The sequence below is a fragment of the Mercenaria mercenaria genome, unplaced genomic scaffold (genome assembly GCF_021730395.1).
Source record: "Mercenaria mercenaria strain notata unplaced genomic scaffold, MADL_Memer_1 contig_4806, whole genome shotgun sequence".
Classification (NCBI taxonomy): Eukaryota; Metazoa; Mollusca; class Bivalvia; order Venerida; family Veneridae; genus Mercenaria; species Mercenaria mercenaria.
In genome coordinates, this window is record NW_026463064.1 from 1 (window position 1) to 20,247 (window position 20,247).

Here is a 20,247-nt window from a genome sequence, read left to right on the forward strand (position 1 = left end):
GATCATGATGTGTGCTGATATTCGAGATAGTAGTAGTTGTTTTGGTTGTTTTAAAATTGAATGAAACATTTAATTTCATTGTAAATATTCTTTTATGGTTGCTTTTAGTTTAAGAACTATTCTGAAGTGTCTGTTATCTATGTAATTTATGTATAATATATTCATAGCCTGCTTTTACCAAGATGAGATCTCATTTAAAAAAAAATCAAAAAAAAAAAAAAATCACCTGTCAATGTCACAGGGGCCTGAACATGGAAACCCGTTTCTGATCAATAACTTGAGGACCACTTGACCCAGAATGTTGGAACTTCATAGGATGATTGGACATGTAGAGTAGATGACCCGTATTGATTTTTGAGTTATTTGATCAAACGTTAAGGTCACAGGAACCAGAACTTTGAAAAGAGTTTCCAACAATAACTTTAGGATCATTTGACCCAGAACCTTCAATCACGATGACAGGAATTACAAAGTCGATGACCTTAATGTTCTGGGGTCACTTGACTTAAGGGAAAGGTCACAGAGGCATGAGGATGGAAAAACTCCTTCTGAATCAATAACTTGAGAATCACTTGACCCAGAATGTTGAAACTTCATAGGATAGTTGGACATGCAGAGTATATGACCCCTGTTGATTTTGGACTCACTCGATCAAAGATCAAGGTCACAGGGGCCTGAACATGGAACACGGTTTACTTGAGAACCATTTGATCCAGAATTTTGTAACTTCATAGGGTGATTGGACATGCCAATTGAGTAGATGATCTCTATTGCAGCCAAACATTAGTGTCTCTTTGTCTTTCGCTCCTATCCTCTATTGACTTCTTGCCTATTACGACTATGCATTGGGGGACTAGGGAGACATGGGCATCTTCTAATTTGAAATTTAATTGTCCTCATTCGAAGGAGGAGTGGTATATTGTAAATATTAATGTTTGATGATGGATGTTGGTCGGTCTGTAGACAAATCAGTTTCCGGATGATAACTGGAGAACGCTTTGGCCCATGATCATGAGATCGGGAGATTTGTCATGACCAGGAAATGACCCCTATTGGTTTCGAGTTCAGTAGGTCAAAGGTCAATATCACATTAACAATAGAACGTTTTTGCCAGAAAACTAGATTATGCTTTGGTCTAAGATCACATTTGATACGGAGGTCATTTAAGACTGGTAAATGACCCATGATTATTGATTTAATATCAATACGTTAAATGTCCAGTAGGCAGTGACCAAAAAATTTCTGTTTCTTGTCAGTTAATTCATGCAAGTGTTCTACAAGCTCTTGTAATAATTAGAATCTCCAAATAATACATAACTATCAATTAGTCCATGACCTTTGCTCACATTTTCTGTTATTCCCCTTGTTCCAGTAAAAGCAGGGTGTTTCCCATTGATTTTTTAATACAAAAGAGCTTGTAGAACACGAAATGCCCCCTTGATGTATTCAGTAATTACATAAAGAACAGAAATTATTTGGTCACTGTACATAAAAGTTCTACTATTCTGAGTCAAGGTGACCTTGATCTTTGACCTACTGACCTCAAAATCAATAGGGTAATATGCTGGTCATGATCAACCTCCCTATTAAGTTTCTTGATCCTAAGCCGAAGCATTCTCACGTTATCGTCCTGAAATTGTTTAACTGTTCTTGGTCTCTTTGACCTTGACCTTTGACTTACTGACCTCAAAATCAATAGGGGTCATCTGCTGGTCCTTCCTATCAAGTTTCGTGATCCTAGGCCCAAGCATTCTCAAGTTATCGTCCGGAAACGGTTTAACTGTTCCGGGTCACTTTGACATTGACCTTTGGCCTACAGACCCAAAACTCAATAGGGGTCATCTGCTGGTCATGACCAACCTCCCTATCAACTTTCATGATCTTAGACCCAAGAGTCTTGAGCTATCATCCAGAAATCGTAAAACTGTTCCGGGTCGCTGTGACATTGACCTTTGACCTACTTAACGCAAAATCAATAAGAGTCATCTGCTGGTCACGATCAACCTCCCTATCAAGTTCATTAATCCTAGGTGCAAGCATTATTGAGTTAGCATCCGGAAACCATTTAACTGTTCTGGAACACTGTGACCTTGACCTTTGAACTAATGGCCTCAAAATCAATAGGGGTCATCTATTGGTCATGATCAATCTCTCTTTCAACTTTCATGATCCTTGGCCTATGCGTTCTTGAGTTATCATCCGGAAACCGTTTAACTGTTCAAGGTCACTGTGACCTTGACCTTTGAACAACTAACCTCAAAATCAATAGGGTTCATCTGCTGGTCATGACCAACCTCCCTATCAAATTTCATGATCCTAGGCCTAAGCGTTCTGGAGTTATCATCCTGAAACCGTTTAACTGTTCAAGGTCACAGTGACCTTATCCTTTGACCAACTGACTCCAAAATCAATAGGGGTCAGCTGCTGGTCATGAGCAATCTCCATATCAACTTTCATGATCCTAGACTTAAGCATTCTTGAGTTATCATCCGGAAACCAATTGGTCTACATACCGACAGACCGACCGACCGACCGACATCTGCAAAACAATATACCCCTCCTTCTTCGAAGGGGGGCATAAAAATGCTTATAATTCAAAAAAGATTTTGAGCAAATTTAACCAAACCTCACAACAGTTTCAGTAAGCACACAAGCTTTGCTCATATATTATTTTAATACCCTTTGACAGAATAAAAGCAGAGTTTTACCCCTTGATTTGGTAAAAGAAAGGTTGAAAATGCTTATTAATCAAAAGTAGTTTAACTAGAATCACCAAACTTAAGCTAACTGTTCATGCCCATTACTAGAAGCTGTCAACCGCTGCCCACATCAGTCCTCTCAGTGCTTTGATTATACATATATTTGTATCAAAACAGATATATTGAACCGCACCATAAGAAAACCAACATAGTGCGTTTGCGATCAGCATGGATCAAGACCAGCTTGTGTATCCACATAGTCTGGTCAGGATCCATGCTGTTAGCTTTCAAAGCCTATTGCAACTTGAGAAACCGTTAGCGAACAGCATTGATCCTGACCAGACTGTGCGGATTCTCAGCTTGATCTGGGTCCATGCTGGTCACAAATGCACTATGTTGGTTTTCTCATGGTGCGACTCAAATGAATTTAGGTGAAGTGAACAGAATCTGCCTTAAAACAATTTAATTTTTAAGGTGGTCAAATCTGTTATCCGACGACTTGCTATAGACTGCCGTTTCAAAAGGGCGAGTATTAATATCATCGTTAATTGGCAGTATCAACGCCTGGGGAAATCCATATCACTGCTGATTATCGATTTTCTATAAATAGCCAAATTAACATTTGGTCATAATTTCCGCGTGTTTGAAACGAAAACGAGACAATGTTGACATTCTTAGATCACTAGGGTTGCATTAATATATCTTACAAGTTGATAGCTATGACGAACATCTAAGTTTTTTCTGACATATTTGAAAATTGTTACAACTTGCTGGAAAACCTATATGGGAGGTACAAACTGGTATTGTCTATGGACCGGAAATGTTCGGAAACTTTTCCGTTGAAATTCCGTTTCTATTTTTAGCCGTGGATTATTGCTAGCAGAAGTCATCGTTCTTTATCAAATACAGCCTTATATTTCGGGAGTTATACATGTGACACTGCGGTTAGGAAACATGTTTGAATTTTCAGTCTAGAATACCAGGCTAGGTTTCTACCTTTTCTACGTTATAAGCTATGTGAACTCTAGGGCAGTACTATGCAATAGCTAATCAATATCATCGCTCCAGTTCACATGACATGAGGTCATCGTTAATTCATGTGACCATAAATTTGCATATTTGTATTCATACACGTGGTTGTTTTAATTAAAACGTTGATTTCAGTTTGTATTGATTTTAGTCGCCGAATTTACATTAAAAATGATATTAAGGCATATATTATAGCATTGCATATTATGCACGTTGTGTAGATAATTGTTTCCCTGAAAAGCCTGGAACTATTTTTGGTTGTGTTGTTAGGATGGTCTTAAGAACTGACAAGATTTCTCAAACTGAGTATTCTTTTTGACACTGGTGGCAGCAGCCACCAAAAATCAAATTGTTAAAAATAAAATTCAAGATGGCGCCGATTACACATGCGCTTGCTAAAACTTTAAAAGTTCTAAATTTGGATAAAAAGACGAATTCCTCTGGAAGATAATGGTCTTTCCGCATTTAGGTCACACTAATGTTTTAAAATATTTAAGAGGAATTGTTAAAAACACTCCTGTTTCACTATAAAACACTAAAAAAGGCATAAAAATCTTCTCCGAGAAATTTTCACGTCCAACACTTGACGCATGCGCACTCCTTATAAATTAGGGAAATAAAGTGGTGTTTGGCAGACACATTCCACACCACCTGGGTATGTTCGTACTATACATATATGCTACGAAATTGGATTTGAAAATATAAAATGGATGAATGGCAGAGTTCAAAGTGAGGCCCTGTTAGGCTATTTTTGGTCTATAAAATTTGGGTGATTTGGCCGAATTTCACTACATCTGGCGTGAAAAGCGACAGGTGCATAGGACCGGAGAGTCGTCTTTATGTATTCTTGCATACCAGACGGGGATTTCCGGTATTTTTAGCGGTGCTGGAAAACTCCATCTTACACCCCGGGGTGTAAGATGACTCTCGTGCTGTAAATGACGTATTACGAACTATATATATGTAGAAGATTTATGTAGTAATTGATATTTTATTTAAAAAACGGAATAAAAATTCAATACCTTGACTGTTCCTATTAGTTCCTGATAGTATATTTCTCGATTCAAATCACGTTATTTTATCAAAAATTCATAACGTTACGCTGCAACTGATAAAACAAAACCGGAACTAAACATTGTTATTTGTTTTGAAACGTCATGACGTCTTTCCTGTTTACGGACGTTGGTTTCCCGCGCTTTGTTTAAATACACTGCTATAAGAAATAGTTCTAAAAGGAAAGCCGTTCGATTGATTTTATTTTTATTATTATTTCTTGAAATCGGTATGCAAGAAAAAGAATCAATCACTGGTCGCGGGTAAAGATGGGAATATCCGGCACTCGGGTAACTGTTTAGGCGGTAACTCGGCTAGAAAGCCTCGTTACCGCCTAAACAGTTACCCTCGTGCCGGATATTCCCATCTTTACCCGCGACCAGAGAAAGATTCTTATAGTCTATAGTATCTGCAATGGTCCATAGTAGTTTCAAAGAAAAATAAGCAAAAACGAGATTTCTATGGATATTTCAACACTGGTACCCACACGTCAATGTGGAATTCGCAAATCTGCACTCCCCTGCCACCTAAATAGAGTTAGACTGGTCCCCTGCGAACTTCAAAAAAGTATGGGAACCAATATTGGACAGGGAACCAGATTATAAATAGAGTGCGCCTGTGATATATTACAGACTCCGGTATATACCGGATTAACTAAATTTGAACAAAAATACCTTAAATGTATATATTTTGTAGCCATGGTGATTCTAACCCTAACCTTTAGTCAGTATATTATGCACATTATGCATTAAATGCGTGCGGACATGCAAAAAAAAAATGAGTATTTTTTGCCGTGCGTTCCATTTCATAATAATTGCGCGCATGCGCAGAACGGCTGCACCAACTCTTCAATGAGAAACATTCGACGAAAAAACCATTGGAAAAAAACACACTTAGCAATTCCCATTTAGCAACTCTGCTATAAAAAACGTGTAGGAAAAATTGATTACCGGACGTCGAGAACAGGTTATCATCCGGTTACCGGACGGCTAAACCGCATTACCGGACGGCCAGACACGGAAGTATTGAGGGACATATCGATACGTAGTTCAACATGGCGTTTATCTTTAGGGTTATTCTAATTCTAACTGCAAGATTTCTATCCGTTATTGAAGGTAATAGCTTAGTTTTCGAATATTTTTTCCTATTTTTTTATGTCTATGACTTCCGGCTGCAATGTTTCCCTTCACCAGGCTTGGTGCTGGATGACCAATTTTTTAGCCCTTTTAGTTCTTCAACTTCAACTATCTACTGCCGAACAATCGTCTAGCGATTATGACTGACAGGCGCTGTCAGTTTAAAATCAGCGGATTATAGTATTTAGGGAGACTACGAGTCCAGCCCGCTGACAAATGTCTGCAAATTGGGACTGGACTGGATATATGCCCTTTTCTCGTTATTCCGAGCCCCTTAACCGGTATTTCAGTTCTTGTCGGCAACAGTTTTAAGTTGATCGAGTTTTACGTATTAACAAAAACAAATATAAATCACAAGAAGGAAAAAAGCTTACGAATTTAAGTAAATCACAGCCACGTAAATTTTGGAAGGAAATTAAGAAACAGTATGTAAAAGGCTCTGTAAATTCAAATGAACTGAATATATCAGAGTTATACAATCACTTTAATAATTTATATAGCACTGACGCACGAGTCGAGAATTTAAATTTAGATACAAATATTATAGAAGACGATGATCTTGACGGAGTTATAAGCATTTCCGAAATCAAAGACGCGGTGTTTTCACAGAATAATAACAAAAGCACGGGCATAGATACTTTAATCGCGGAAATATATAAACACTCTTTTGATATCATCTCTCCCTTCTTAGCTGTAACCTTTAATAGGATTTTTGAAAGTGGAGAATATCCAAAAAAATGGGGTGCTGGAATTATAGTCCCAATATTCAAGGGAGGAAATATCGAAGAAGCCAAAAACTATAGAGGAATCACCTTAATAAATATTATCGCAATATACTCGCAGATATTACTTAATCGCTTGACAAAATGGTCGGTAAAACATAATAAAATCATTGATAACCAGTTTGGATTCCAAAAGGGAAAATCGACTGTGGATTGTATCTTTTTATTACATTCTATTATCGCCAGATCACTTTCAGAAAACAAAAAGGTTTATTGCTTATTTTTGGATTTCGAAAAATGTTTTGATAAATTGGATCGATTTTCTATATTCCAGAAACTTTTGTCAGAAAGAGTTAGTTCCAAATTTGTAAAAGCTATTCAAAGTATGTATAATACTGTTAAAGCCGCTGTTAAATTCAAAAATGAAGTGTCATCTTATTTTGATTCAAATATAGGTGCAAAACAAGGGGGCCCTAGTTCAACATTACTTTTTTTGTTTTTCGTAAACGACATATTGGGTAGTATTAACTCCAATATAGATGGCCTTTTTACTATTGATGACATAAAGGTATTCATGTTATTGTTTGCAGACGATGCCGTGCTATTTGCACATACACCTACAGCTCTTCAGTCAATGCTGAATGACCTAAAGATTTATTGCGAAACTTGGGGCCTAAAAGTAAACACAAATAAAACGAAAGTCATGATATTCGAGCTAGGACGACATACTCAATACAACTTTACATACGGTGATACTATCCTAGAAAACGTGACATCTTTTAAATACCTCGGAATAAACTTATTCAAAAATGGACACTGGCATCGTACACAAAAGAAATTAGCCCAGCATTCATTATTTGCATTACATAATCTATTTATAGTATTTAATCAACTAGAAGTATCCATAACTGATAAATGTAAACTTTTTGATAGCCTAGTCGGATCTATCTTGAATTATGGTGCAGAAGTTTTTGGTTATAATGAAGGGAAAAATATAGAACTAATCCATTGAATGAAAGAAAATTCAGTTATATACATGCTATTTTCCATTAAAATGCATTACTTTGATAATTAAATCAAAATAAATGATCATTTTTATATGGGTACATTTTGACTTCTGTCACATTTCTGGGTACATTTTGACTTTTAGTAGTGGGTACATTTTGGCTTTTTGTGGGTACATTTTGACTTTTTATTTTTGGGTACATTTTGGTTTGGGTACGTTTTGACTATAAAACTTCAAAGTTTGAGAAGAGTTTTTGCTATTATTTGATACTCCAACATCTAAACTTAAAAAATCCCCATGAAGAAAAATTATAAGGATTGTTGTCTATGAATAATCCAGGCTTTCACATGATGACCCTCACCCTCTGAAACAGCCAGATGTTTTCTCGTTGAACCGAGACTTGTGATCATTTGTACTAGCTCTCAAAAACAAAGGCTGTTTTTGAAAAAGTTTTTTTTTAAATTTAAGTACAGATATATTACTGTGTTTGCAGACAAAAAAGTTTTACAATAAGTGGTTTCTGTTTTCTGTAAGAACTTTACATATTACCCCAGTGATTTTAGATAAGCAAATTTTGAGCCAAAATTTTCTGTTGTGTATATTTCTATTTTAGTGTAAGTTATACTAATTATGTCTCCCCCAGGAGACATATTGTTTTTGCCCTGTCCGTCCGTCCGTCCGTACGTACGTCACACTTCATTTCCGAGCAATAACTGGAGAACCATTTGACCTAGAACCTTCAAACTTCATAGGGTTGTAGGGCTGCTGGAGTAGACGACCCCTATTGTTTTTGGGGTCACTCCGTCAAAGGTCAAGGTCACAGGGGCCTGAACATTGAAAACCATTTCCGATCAATAACTAGAGAACCACTTGACCCAGAATGTTGAAACTTCATAGGATGATTGGTCATGAAGAGTAGATGACCCCTATTGATTTTGGGGTCACTCCGTCAAAGGTCAAGGTCACAGGGGCCTGAACATTGAAAACCATTTCCGATCAATAACTAGAGAACCACTTGACCCAGAATGTTGAAACTTCATAGGATGATTGTACATGCAAAGTAGATGACCCCTATCAATTTTGGGGTCACTCCATTAAAGGTCAAGGTCACAGGGGCCTGAACATTGAAAACCATTTCCGGTCAGTAACTTGAGAACCACTTGACCCAGAATGTTGAAACTTAATAGGATGATTGGTCATAAAGAGTAGATGACCCCTAACGATTTTGGGGTCACTCTGTGAAAGGTCAAGGTCACAGGGGCCTGAACATTGAAAACCATTTCCGGTCAGTAACTTGAGAACCACTTGACCCAGAATGATGAAACTTCGTAGGATGATTGGTCATGCAGAGTAGATGAACCCTAACGATTTTAGGGTCACTCTGTTAAAGGTCAAGGCCACAGGGGCCTGAACATTGAAAACCATTTCCAATCAATAACTTGAGAACCTCTCGACCCAGAATGTTGAAACTTCATAGGATGATTGTTCATGCAGAGTAAATGACCCTTATTGTTTTTGGGGTCACTCCGTTAAAGGTCAAGGTCACAGGGGCCTGAACATTGATAACCAGTTCCGATCAATAACTTGAGAACCACTTGACCCAGAATGTTGAAACTTCATAGGATGATTGAACATGCAGAGTAAATGACCCCTATTGATTTTGGGGTCAGTCTATTAAAGGTCAAGGTCACAGTGGCCTGTTCATGTAAAATCATTTTTTGGAAATAACTTGAGAACCACTTGACCTACAATGTTGAAACTTAATAGGATGATTGGACATGCAGAGTAGATGACCCCTATTTATTTTGAGGTCACTTGATCAAAGGTCAAGGTCACAGGAGCCTGAACAGTGACTTGAGAACCACTATGCCACGAGTGTTGAAATTTAGCGGGATGACTGGACATGCCAAGTAGATGATCCCTATTGCAGCCAACCATCAGTGTCTCTTTGACTTTCGCTCCTGACCCCTATTGACTTCTTGCCTATAGGACTTTGCATTGGGGGAGACATGCGCTTTTTTACAAAAGCATTTTCTAGTTACTTTTTATTTTTGTTTAAAGGTCCATTACTAAAACCCGAACGAGTATTATATGAAAACCAGAGTTTGTAGCTGAGACTTGCTATTTACTGAAAATATGGCTCACTGCATCAGATCTGACCAAATAGTCATGAATATGTTCAAGAATAACTAACAAATAAACAAAAAATGTTGCCTATGTCAAACCGAAAGTATGTTTTCCAACTGCTTACGAACCCGTCGAGCATCTTTGGATTTTTTCGGAAGAATCCTCCGAAACGAGGCTATAATTTATAAATAGATGCAAAATATATTATATGCCCAAACGATAACGTGATTTTTACAAACTTAGCACATGGAATTCAACAATTTTGTAACTCACAAAACCTTCATGAAAATCATTCTTATAATACAGGTAATAAACAGCTATACTACAAGTTTGCGGAAAGACAATTCAGGCCCTTCCCGAATAAAAGTGTTTTTACAACTTCATCTGCAAACGTTTTCAGTTAATCTCTTTTCAGTATAGTTTTAAGAATATAAATGAATAACTGTCTTACACTGCCGAAACAAAATGTGATTGAAATTTACCTAAATACACTGATTTATGTACATATGGCTACATTAATTTAGCCATTAAACACATTGTCTTGGCCTAATATATCACTGTCAATTTTAAACATAAATTTTGTACATTTCATATTTTTCGTGCAAGTTGTGTATAATTACCATCATGGAAATACAGTTATTTTGTCGCGCGTCTCTAAACGGATATTCGTTTGAAACAATTTTAAAATCATGTGATCCCGAAGAATTTCCGACTGATTACGGAAAAACGATAAACATGAAAGTAGGACAAAATGACCCCCCATGTCAGTCTTAGAAAATACAGAAACAATCATTTGTTTCTCTGTTCTTGTGTTGATTTCAAGGGAATATTGCACGGCTATCATAATGTTTAGTACTATATTACAAAATGTGTAGGTTTTTTTAGCTCACCTGAGCACGAAGTGCTCAATGGTGAGCTTTAGTGATCACCCTGTGTCCGGCGTCCGTCGTCGTCCGTCCGTCCGTCCGTCGTCAACAATTTGACTGTTAACACTCTAGAGGTCACATTTTTGGCCCAATCTTAATGAAACTTGGTCAGAATGTTACCCTCCATAAAATCTTGGACGAGTTCGATATTGGGTCATCTGGGTTCAAAAACTAGGTCACCAGGTCAAATCAAAGGAAAAGCTTGTTAACACTCTAGAGGTCACAATTTTGACCCAATCTTAATGAAACTTGGTCAGAATGTTACCCTCCTTAAAGTCTTGGACGAGTTCGATATTGGGTCATCTGGGGTCAAAAACTAGGTCACCAGGTCAAATCAAAGGAAAAGCTTATTAACACTCTAGAGGTCACATTTTTGGCCCAATCTTAATGAAACTTGGTCAGAATGTTACCCTCCATAAAATCTTGGATGAGTTCGATATTGGGTCATCTGGGGTCAAAAACTAGGTCAACAGGTCAAATCAAAGGAAAAGCTTGTTAACACTCTAGAGGTCACAATTTTGGCCCAATCTTAATGAAACTTAGTCAGAATGTTATCCTTAAAAAAGTCTTGGACGAGTTTGATATTGGGTCATCTGGGGTCAAAAACTAGGTCACCAGGTCAAATCAAAGGAAAAGCTTGTTAACACTGTAGAGGCCGCATTTATGACTGTATCTTCATGAAACTTGGTCAGAATGTTAATATTGATGATCTTAAGGTCCAGTTTGAATCTGGGTCATGTAGGATTAAAAACTAGGTCACCTGGTCAAATCAAAGGAAAAGCTAGTTAACACTGTAGAGGCCACATTTATGACCATATCTTAATGAAACTTGGTCAGAATGTTTATCTTGATGCTCTTTAGGTCAAGTTTAAACCTGGGTCAGCTTCGGTCAAAAACTAGGTCACTAGGTTAGATCAAAGGAAAAGCTTGTTAACACTGTAGAGGCCACATTTAAGACTATATCTTCATGAAACTTAGTCAGAATATTAAACTTGATGATCTTTAGGTCAAGTTCGAATCTGGGTCATGTTGGGTCAAGAATTAGGTCACGGGGTCAAATCAAAAGAAAAGCTAGTTAACACTGTAGAGGCCACATTTATGAACATATCTTGATGAAACTTGGTCAGAATGTTAATCTTGATGATCTTTAGGTCAATAGGTCAGGTGAGCGATACAGGGCCTTCATGGCCCTCTTGTTTAAGATTTATGTCTATTCATTTGTCTTTATTTTGCACCTTTAACTGTCATATGATTTGCCACAACATACATAAAATTTAGAATCTGGAAATAGCTGTAAGTGCAATTTTTCCAAAGGCTCGGATCAATGAGAAGGCTCGGAATTACGAGAAAGAGGCATATATTGGTAAACTGTACCATAGTCTGATAGTCCTGGGGAAAAAGGAATTTGCATGGTACAATGTTTTGAACTGTGGAATTAAGTAGTTTAAATTTCGTGTCTGTGTGAGATGATGATGGTCCACTGCCACTAATTCATTTCTTATCTTATAGAAAGTAACCAGGGAGGAATGATTTCTTCTCTGTTCTAGGGTCTTCCAGTTTAGTTCTGGTGGGACTTGTTAAAAAGCAGCATACTCTGATTTCAACTTCCAGAATTGGCGCGGCCACTGTATTTCTCTCGTTTTCGCCTCCAGGGTACACTGATTGCACCAGTTGACAGAATGCAGTGAGATTTAGACAAATATGGCTGAGAACTCCAGGTATCCTGTATGGAAATATTATAGTTTGCCACGAACTCTTGCTGCGATCATGCAGCGAATATCCAACGAACTTGCCGCAAACACTTTTGATACAATTGGTATAATTGTTTGCGGGATGTTCGTTTGGTGTTTACTTTTCACATGCAAATTAGTTTTGCCGCAAACTTCCCGCAAACAAGCAGCTGTGAACTTCCCGCGAACAAGTTGCTGCGATCATCCTGCGAACTAGTTGCTGTGAACATCCCGCGAACTAGTTGCTGCTAACATCCAGCGAACTAGTTGCTGCGAGCATCCTGCGAACTTGCTGAAAACCATCTCTACAGAAATTGTGTAAAAAAAACGCATGTACAGAAAAAGTGCAAAAACAAATAAATTAGTAGGAATCAGGGATATAAATTTATTGAATAAACTTGAACACTGAGGTTGTAACAAATTCAAATTGTCAATGTCTGAACTTTTTCAAATCGTATTTGGAGCATTTTAAACAAAGTTTTAATGATAAAATATGTTTGAATTTTAACTGTTACTTTTCTTTCAATAACAGTGTCAGAGTGCATGTATTCATTTCATCCCGATGTTTTTCTTCACACTGCTTATAAGTTACATGTATCACTACAAACCTGTCATAGTTTTACATGTTAATTATGGCCAAGTGCAAATAAGGACTCATTTTCTTGTCTCCAAGAATAAAACATTAATATCTCCAAGAGAAATAAAAATACAGCATAAAAATGTTTGTTTCCTGAAAGCTGTTACTGTAATGGTATTGTGGTGAAAATTTCAGCTTAATCGGAGGATCGGTTCAAAAGTTATAGCAGATTGAAAATTGCAAAGAAGCCTAAAAATGCTGTTTTTTGTGTGACATGCACTTTAATACCATTTTTTTATTTTTAAATAAATAAAAATAAATAGCTTTCTCAGTGGGTTTTAACATAGATGTGTCATATGTATCCATTTACTTAGTAGAATCACTAAATGATTTTAATCCAAAGTTGAAAAGTACTTTTAGATGACATATTTTTGAAAAATGTTGAAATGTCTCCAAAATCTGAAATTTGAGGCCAACCACATAATGGCAAGTCAGCCATAAGCCAATAATAGGTTACCTTATACAAAAAAGACTGGAAATGGTGTAGGTAAGATGTAGCTTCATATTTTGACCATTTTCTTTGGTTTGTTTGCATGTCACACTGCTTGCTTGTATCCTTTGCCACTAACAAAAATATGTCCCAACCATAACGGTTAACACCCTTCTTTTGTTTGTTGGTACCATATACCTTACACTAACACTTTGCTCATCTCATTAACCTTGCTTTATTTTCCTTAATGATTATCAGACCTCATGCATTTTTAGCTCGACTATACGAAGTATAAGGAGAGCTATCCTACTCGCCCCGGTGTCGGCGTCTTTCCGCATCCCCACCTTGGTTAAAGTTTTTTAACACTTTCTCTTTTTTCAACTTATCTCTGTAATTACTTGATGGATTTGATTCAAACTTGAAATACTTATTCTTCATCATCATCCACATCATCTGACATAAGGGCCATAACTCTGGCACCAATATTTCATGAATTATCTCCCCTTTTCACTTAGATTTTCAGGTTAAAGTTTTGATGCACTTTCACTCTATCTCTGTTATTACTGAATGGATTTGATTCAAACTTAAAATAGTTGTTCAACATCATCACCCACATCATATGACACAAGGTGCATAACTCTGGCACCATTTTTCATGAATTATTCCCCCTTTTTACTTAGAATTTCAGGTTAAAGTTTTGGTGCACTTCCACTCTACCTCTGTAAAAACTGAATGGATTTGATTCAAACTTAAAATAGTTGTTCAGCATCATCACCCACATCATATGACACAAGATGCATAACTCGACAAAATTTTTCATGAATTATTCCCCTTTTTACTTAGAATTTCAGGTTAAAGTTTTATGCACTTTCACTCTATCTCTGTTATTACTGAATGGATCTGATTCAAACTTAAACAATTTTTCAACATCATAACCCTTATCATATGACGCAAGGTGCATAACTCTGGGACCAATTTTTCATGAATTATTTCCCCTTTTTACTTAGAATTTTAGGTTAAAGTTTTGATGCACTTTCACTCTGTCTCTGTTATTACTGAATGGATTTGATTCAGACTTAAAATACCGTAAAAACTTGAATATATCACGCTAGCATGTATATGACGCACCCCCGATCTTGTATCAAAATCTTGGGAAAAATACTTACATTGGAATATATCACGCACCAAAAAATCAGTCGAAAACGTTGTTTACTAAGTCGAAATCGGCCATTAGCGGCATGCGTAAAAACGATTTCTCGTGAAAATCACAACTGCTGCATAATCGGTTACAGACAACAGTGACAATAACTGAGAGACAAATTCTTTCTGAAGTATTTGAGAACTTTCTCAAGCTGTCAACACCTTAGCACTTTAACAGACGTGTGAACAAACATCTCGTAATTATGGGCACATCAAACGAGAAAATCGCGGCTAATTAGGTGTTTGTTTAACAATGTACAAGCTGCTATATTGATCAGTAATAATTTGCTGGAAATAAATAACAAACGATCTGTTTTAATTGCAATTTATTTGAGCATCATTGAAAGATAATGATTTTAATGATCAAACACCAACAACCTGGAACCGCGAAATTTTGTATTTTGCCTAATTATTAAACTGACACATTATCCGGTGCTCTGGATATGTACGATACTTATTAATTAAATTTACAAATACAAAAAATTTAAACTCACAAATAAAATCAACTTTACCGTATATCATCAGAGGTTCTGTTCCGTACATGTTTTTAGACCCGCCCAATAAAACGCTCTTCAAGAGGAGGTTAAAAAAGCACGGCCCAAAATGTAAACACATGACAGTTGACAAAATTGTCCGATTTTCGCTGGTATTTTCGGGTTTTCAAGCTGGAAAAAAATGTTTGAAGCTCTACCTTGGTATATATTATGCATCCCTTTAAGAAAATGAAAAAAATCGTAAAAAAACTGCGTCATATATTCAAGTTTTTACGGTAGTTGTTCAATATCATCACCCACACCAAATGATGCAAGGTGCATAACTCTGGCACCAATTTTTCATTAATTATTCCCCCCTTTTTACTTAGAATTTTAGGTTAAAGTTTTGATGCACTTTCACTCTGTCTCTGTTATTACTGAATGGATTTGATTCAAACTTATAATAGTTGTTCAGGCTATTGTGCAATATCTTCAACCACAATTGGAGTCATTAAACACTCCAGTGGCACTCTAGTTTCCTCAGATGTGCCCAGTTTCACTATCCAGCATCGAAATAGTCGAGCACGCTGTCTCCTGTGACAGCTCTTGTAGGTATTCTTTCTGCCAACATATGGGAAAGTCCTAGGAGGAAGAAAACTTAATGTCCCAACCATAACAGTTTTGTCCCAACCATAACGGTTATATTTTTCACCACTAACATTCATGCTTCATATTTTACAATGAAATCAGTATTTTATTTAGTTATTTTATAGTTGTTTAAGTGACACAGGCCAGTCAGAATAATGGAAATGTTAAATAATTTTCACTTTTATTGTGATTGTTAAATGTTTATTCAAGAGGATAATGTGCAATCTCAAAGCTACAAGCCACATGCTTGTTTAAAGCTTAGTTTATGTTACATTCAGCAATTCTGCATAAGAAATAGATATTTCATGTTACTGTCTATGTTAAAACCATGTTTTGGAAAGCTTATTCAATGCAGACAGCTACCGTTATGGTTGGGACAAAATTTTCAAATGTTTTCTATGCTAGTCAATATGTGGTGTTGGGTTGCTGTTTCAGACTAAGATGGAAAAATAAGTTCTAAAATTGAACTTTGGAAGGTGCTTAAGGTCCAATAACTCACAAAAAAGCCAAAAATGTAGATTCTAAACTAAAAGAAAGCAAAGGATCCAACAGGAGCTAAGAAGAAAAACATATCGTGACAAATGGAAAAACAATGAGATAATGAAACTTTCTAGTCCAGAACTGGTTCCTGGTCAGGGCCTGATAATGCTTTTCAAACAAAGTGAAATTAACTTGTGCTTAAGTAGACTTAAAGAGTAGACTAAGTGTACATGTGCATGTTCTAAGAATCAGTCTATAGTATTCCACTGTGGAAGCAAATTTAATGCTCAGCAAATATTGGGTATTACATGTAGAACACCGCAACAGATTAAAATTAATACATGAAATAGACAAGTTAATTGCTTTCATGTACAATACACAAGAAACATGCATTGCATTTGAAAACAGTCCATTTATAAATCTGTTGGTATTCTCAGGGCACTAGACAACTTTTGGGGACAGGTACCCATACCTTTAGAAAGGGGAATTTTCTGTCGTTTTAAGACAAAATGGGGAAGTTTTTAGCCATAATTATATATGTTACTACTTTTCACACTTACTGATACTGTTTTCAATCGTTTTTAACTAATGTAACTATATTGCAGCAGTTCTATTCCTTAGAGGCACTAAAATATAACTTGAAAGAGGGTTTATATCTAGTTGTGTCAAACAACCTGTTATCAGGGGAATTTTCTTCCAATGAAGGGAAAAAAACCACATTATTTTATGAGGGGAATGGTACCCATATTCGGCCCCAGAAACAGCCAAACGAGTGCCCTGATTCTGTTTGTTCAGAGTAAATTGTTAGTTATCAAAGTTTTAGAAGATTATGACTTTGATGGACAGTGTCTTCATTTTGCAAAGAGGTGCTTGTTTTTAGCTCGACTATTGTGCTATTCTACTCGCCCTGTTGTCTGTGTCACAGCTTGGTAAAAGTTTTGCATGCAAATACATATGGTTGTCATTTAAAGGAATATAGCTAAGCTATATGCTTTGAAACTTATTTTTTCTTTTTATAGGTCAATTAACAACTGCACTTGGTCAAGTCACATAACTTGGACATAAATTATACCCAGTTTTAAACTATATGATGGCATCAAGTCCCATAATTTTGACTTGCATTTTGGCCAAATTATGCACCTTTTGGACTTGAAAAATCCTGGTTTTAAGTTTTTCATGCAAGTACGTATAGCTATTACTTTAAAGCATATTTTCTTTTTCTAAGTCAATTTACACCCTCACTGGGTCAGATTCCATAACTCTGACTTGAATTTTGGCCAAATTATGCCCCCTTTTGGACTTAGAAAATCCTGGTTGACGTTTTGCATGCAAGTTATTGTCTCCGAACTAATGCAGATATTGAATTGAAACTTCTCATGCGTCTTCGGGGTTATAAATCTTAATTGATAGCATCAAATCCGATAACTCTGACAAGCATTTTGGCCAAATTATTCCCCCCTTTTGGACTTAGAAAATCCTGGTTAAAGTTTTGCGTGCAAGTACATATAGCTATTACTTAAAAGATACAGATTTGAGACTTATCTTTTCTTTTTAGCTTTTTAGCTCACCTGAGCAATGCTCAGGTGAGTTTTTCTGATCACTCGATGTCCGGCGTCTGTCTGTCTGTCGTCTGTCTGTCCGTCAACATTTAGCTTGTGTATGCGATAGAGGCTGTATTTTTCAACTGATCTTCATGAAATTTGGTCAGAATGATTACCTTATTGAAATCTAGGCCGAGTTCGAAAATGGGTCATCTGGGATCAAAAACTAGGTCACTAGGTCAAATCAAAGAAAAACCTTGTGTATGCGATAGAGACTGTATTTTTCAGTTAATCTTCATGAATTATGGTCAGGATGATTACCTTGATGAAGTCTAGGCCGAGTTCGAAAATGGGTCATCTGGGGTCAAAAACTAGCTCACTAAGTCAAATCAAAGAAAAACCTTGTGTATGCGACAGAGGCTGTATTTTTCAATAAATCTTAATGAATTTTGGTCAGAATGATAACCTTGATGAAATCTAGGCCGAGTTCGAAAATGGGTCATCTCGGGTTCAAAAACTAGGTCACTAGGTCAAATCAAAGAAAAACCTTGTGTATGCGATAGAGGCTGTATTTTTCAATTAATCTTTATGAATTTTAGTCAGAATGATTGCCTTGATGAAATCTAGGTCAATTTTGAATATGGGTCATCTGGGGTCAAAAAGTAGGTCATTAGGTCAAATCAAAGAAAAACATTGTGTATTCGATAGAGGCTATATTTTTCAATTGATCTTCATGAAATTAAGTCAGAACGATTGCCTTGATGAAATCTAGGTCAAGTTTGAATATGGGTCATTTTGGTTTAAAAATTAGGTCACTAGGTCAAATCAAAGAAAAACCTTGTGTATGCGATAGAGGCTGTATTATTCAATTGATCTTTATGAAATTTGGTCAGAATGATTGCCTTGATAAAATCTAGGTTGAGTTTGATTATTGGTCATCTGGGATAAAAAAATAGGTCACTAGGTCAAATCAAAGAAAAACCTTGTGTATGCAATAGAGGCTGTATTTTTCAATTGATCTTCATGAAATTTGGTCAGAATGATTGCCTTGATGAAATCTAGGTCAAGTTCGAATATGGGTCATCAGGGGGTCAAAATGTAGGTCACTAGGTCAAATCAAAGGAAAACCTTGTGTATTCGATAGATGCTGTTTTTTTTTCAATTGATCTTCCTGAAAGTGTCAGAATGATTGCCTTGATGAAATCTAGGTAGAATTTGAATATGGGTCATCTGGGTTCAAAAACTAGGTCACTAGGTCAAATCAAAGAAAAATCTTGTGTATGCAATAGAGGCTGTATTTTTCAATTGATCTTCATGAAATTTGGTCAGAATGATAGCCTTGGTGAAATCTAGATCAAGTTCGAATATGGGTCATCTGGGGTCAAAAACTAGGTCACTAGGTCAGATCAAAGAAAATACTTGTTTTTGCTCCAATTTTAATGATAATTGGTCAGAATATTTTTTTCCATGAAATCACTAGGTCAAACATGTTTACACTGTTATGGTGTATTGTGGTGCGTTTCTCAGGTGAGCGACCTAGGGCCATCTTGGCAATGCTCAGGTGAGTTTTTCTGATCGCTTGATGTCCGTCGTCTGTCTGTCGTCTGTCTGTCAACATTTAGCTTGTGTATGCGATAGAGGCTGTATTTTTCAATTGATCTTCATGAATATTGGTCAGAATGATAACCTTGATGAAATCTAGGCCAAGTTCGAAAATGGGTCATCTGGGGTCAAAAACTAGGTCACTAGGTCAAATCAAAGAAAAACCTTGTGTATGCGATAGAGGCTGTATTTTTCAATTGATCTTCATGAATATTGGTCAGAATGATTGCCTTGATGAAATCTAGGCCGAATTCGAAAATGTGTCACCTCGGGTCAAAAACTAGGTCACTAGGTCAAATCAAAGAAAAACCTTGTGTATGCGATAGAGGCTGTATTTTTCAATTGATCTTCATGAATATTGGTCAGAATGATTGCCTTGATGAAATCTAGGCCGAGTTCGAAAATGGGTCATCTCGGGTCAAAAAAAGTCACTAGGTCAAATCAAAGAAAAACCTTGTGTATGCAATAAAGGCAAAAAATTTTCAGCTGATCTTAATGAAATTTTGTCTGAGTGGTTGCCTTGATGAAATCTAGGTCACATTCCAATATGGGTAGTCTGGGGTCAAAAACTAGGTCACTAGGTCAAATCAAAGAAAAACCTTGTGTATGTAATAGAGGCTGTATTTTTCAATTGGTCTTCATGAAATTTGGTCAGAATGATTGCCTTGATAAAATCTAGGTCAGTTTCGAATATGGGGCTTCTGGGGTGAAAGAGTAGGTCACTAGGTCAAATCAAAGGAAAAGCTTGTATATGCGATAGAGGCTATATTTTCCAACTGATCTTCCTGAAATTAAGCCAGAATGATTA

General features: G+C 36.5%; 1 protein-coding gene across 1 annotated transcript in view; it reads left to right on the top strand.

Annotated features, from left to right (window-relative positions):
* Positions 1 to 5,590: 5,590 nt before the first annotated feature.
* The window catches only part of LOC128554183 (uncharacterized), a gene marked incomplete at its 3' end in the record, with an annotated part of 54,489 nt that continues 39,832 nt past the window's right edge, over positions 5,591 to 20,247 (top strand). Inside the window, exon 1 of the mRNA XM_053535430.1 lies at positions 5,591 to 5,896. Within this exon, the coding sequence (XP_053391405.1) occupies positions 5,836 to 5,896 (61 nt within the window). The remainder of the gene's footprint in view (positions 5,897 to 20,247) is intronic.